Source organism: Camelina sativa, chromosome 16, assembly GCF_000633955.1.
Source record: "Camelina sativa cultivar DH55 chromosome 16, Cs, whole genome shotgun sequence".
Taxonomy (NCBI): Eukaryota; Viridiplantae; Streptophyta; class Magnoliopsida; order Brassicales; family Brassicaceae; genus Camelina; species Camelina sativa.
Genome location: NC_025700.1, coordinates 6100660 through 6101429, shown reverse-complemented (window position 1 = coordinate 6101429; position 770 = coordinate 6100660). Strand labels below are relative to the sequence as shown.

The 770-nt window shown below is 43.4% G+C and overlaps 1 protein-coding gene across 1 annotated transcript in view; it reads right to left on the bottom strand.

Annotated features, from left to right (window-relative positions):
- The window catches only part of LOC104753429 (laccase-2-like), a 4391-nt gene that overhangs the window by 2344 nt on the left and 1277 nt on the right, over positions 1-770 (bottom strand). The window contains exon 4 of the mRNA XM_010475683.2: positions 18-216. Within this exon, the coding sequence (XP_010473985.1) occupies positions 18-216 (199 nt within the window). The remainder of the gene's footprint in view (positions 1-17; positions 217-770) is intronic.

The following is a 770-nucleotide window of genomic DNA, read 5'->3' as shown; positions in this document are numbered from 1 at the left end:
TATTCATAAATTTTTACCGGGATTATCGGCAAGGAAGCGGATGGCGACCCAACCACCGGAAGGAACATTGATGGTGTTTCGTTCGACGGGATCGACTAGATTGTACTGTTTTGGATCACTGGCCGGATTAAAATTGCCGAACCCTTGACCCACCACATAAAAGTTGAAGCCATGAAGATGAATAGGGTGGGCCTCAATACCCAAGATGCTAGTGCCCTGTAACACCAATTCAACAGTTGTGTTGTACTTCAAGACCACAACTTTGGTCCCTCTTGAGACCATTGTGTTGTTTGGTGGCGTACCCGTGTAATTAAATGGGAAAATAGGGGCACTTGGGAAATCAGTCATGAAAACACTCTTAGACTTGCCAGTGAAGTATGATTGTAGTAGGGAAGTCTTGTTTGGTAAGATGAAAGACACGTTGTTGATAGATGCTGCGAATTTCGTCGTATTCGTTGGTCCTTGGCATGTTTGGTTTTTAGGACAAGGGTTGGTTCCTAAACCGACTGTAAAGAAATAATTCTTGTCCACGCTTTTTGGCACGTTAGCCGGAAATGTAGAACTCGCCAAACTTCTAAACATTTTTGTGAAATTTGCGGCGTAGCTTGTACTATTGATGGGAGGGAGAGATGGTTTAATAATAGAAAGGTTCTTAGAAGATTTGGAATGAGGCTGGTATTGGAGAATCCCCGCAACGGTTGTATTGTCTATTGTTCCTTGGCCCGTGAAGTATGGTCTTGCCAACATGTAGAAGGTAGCATTTGGATTAC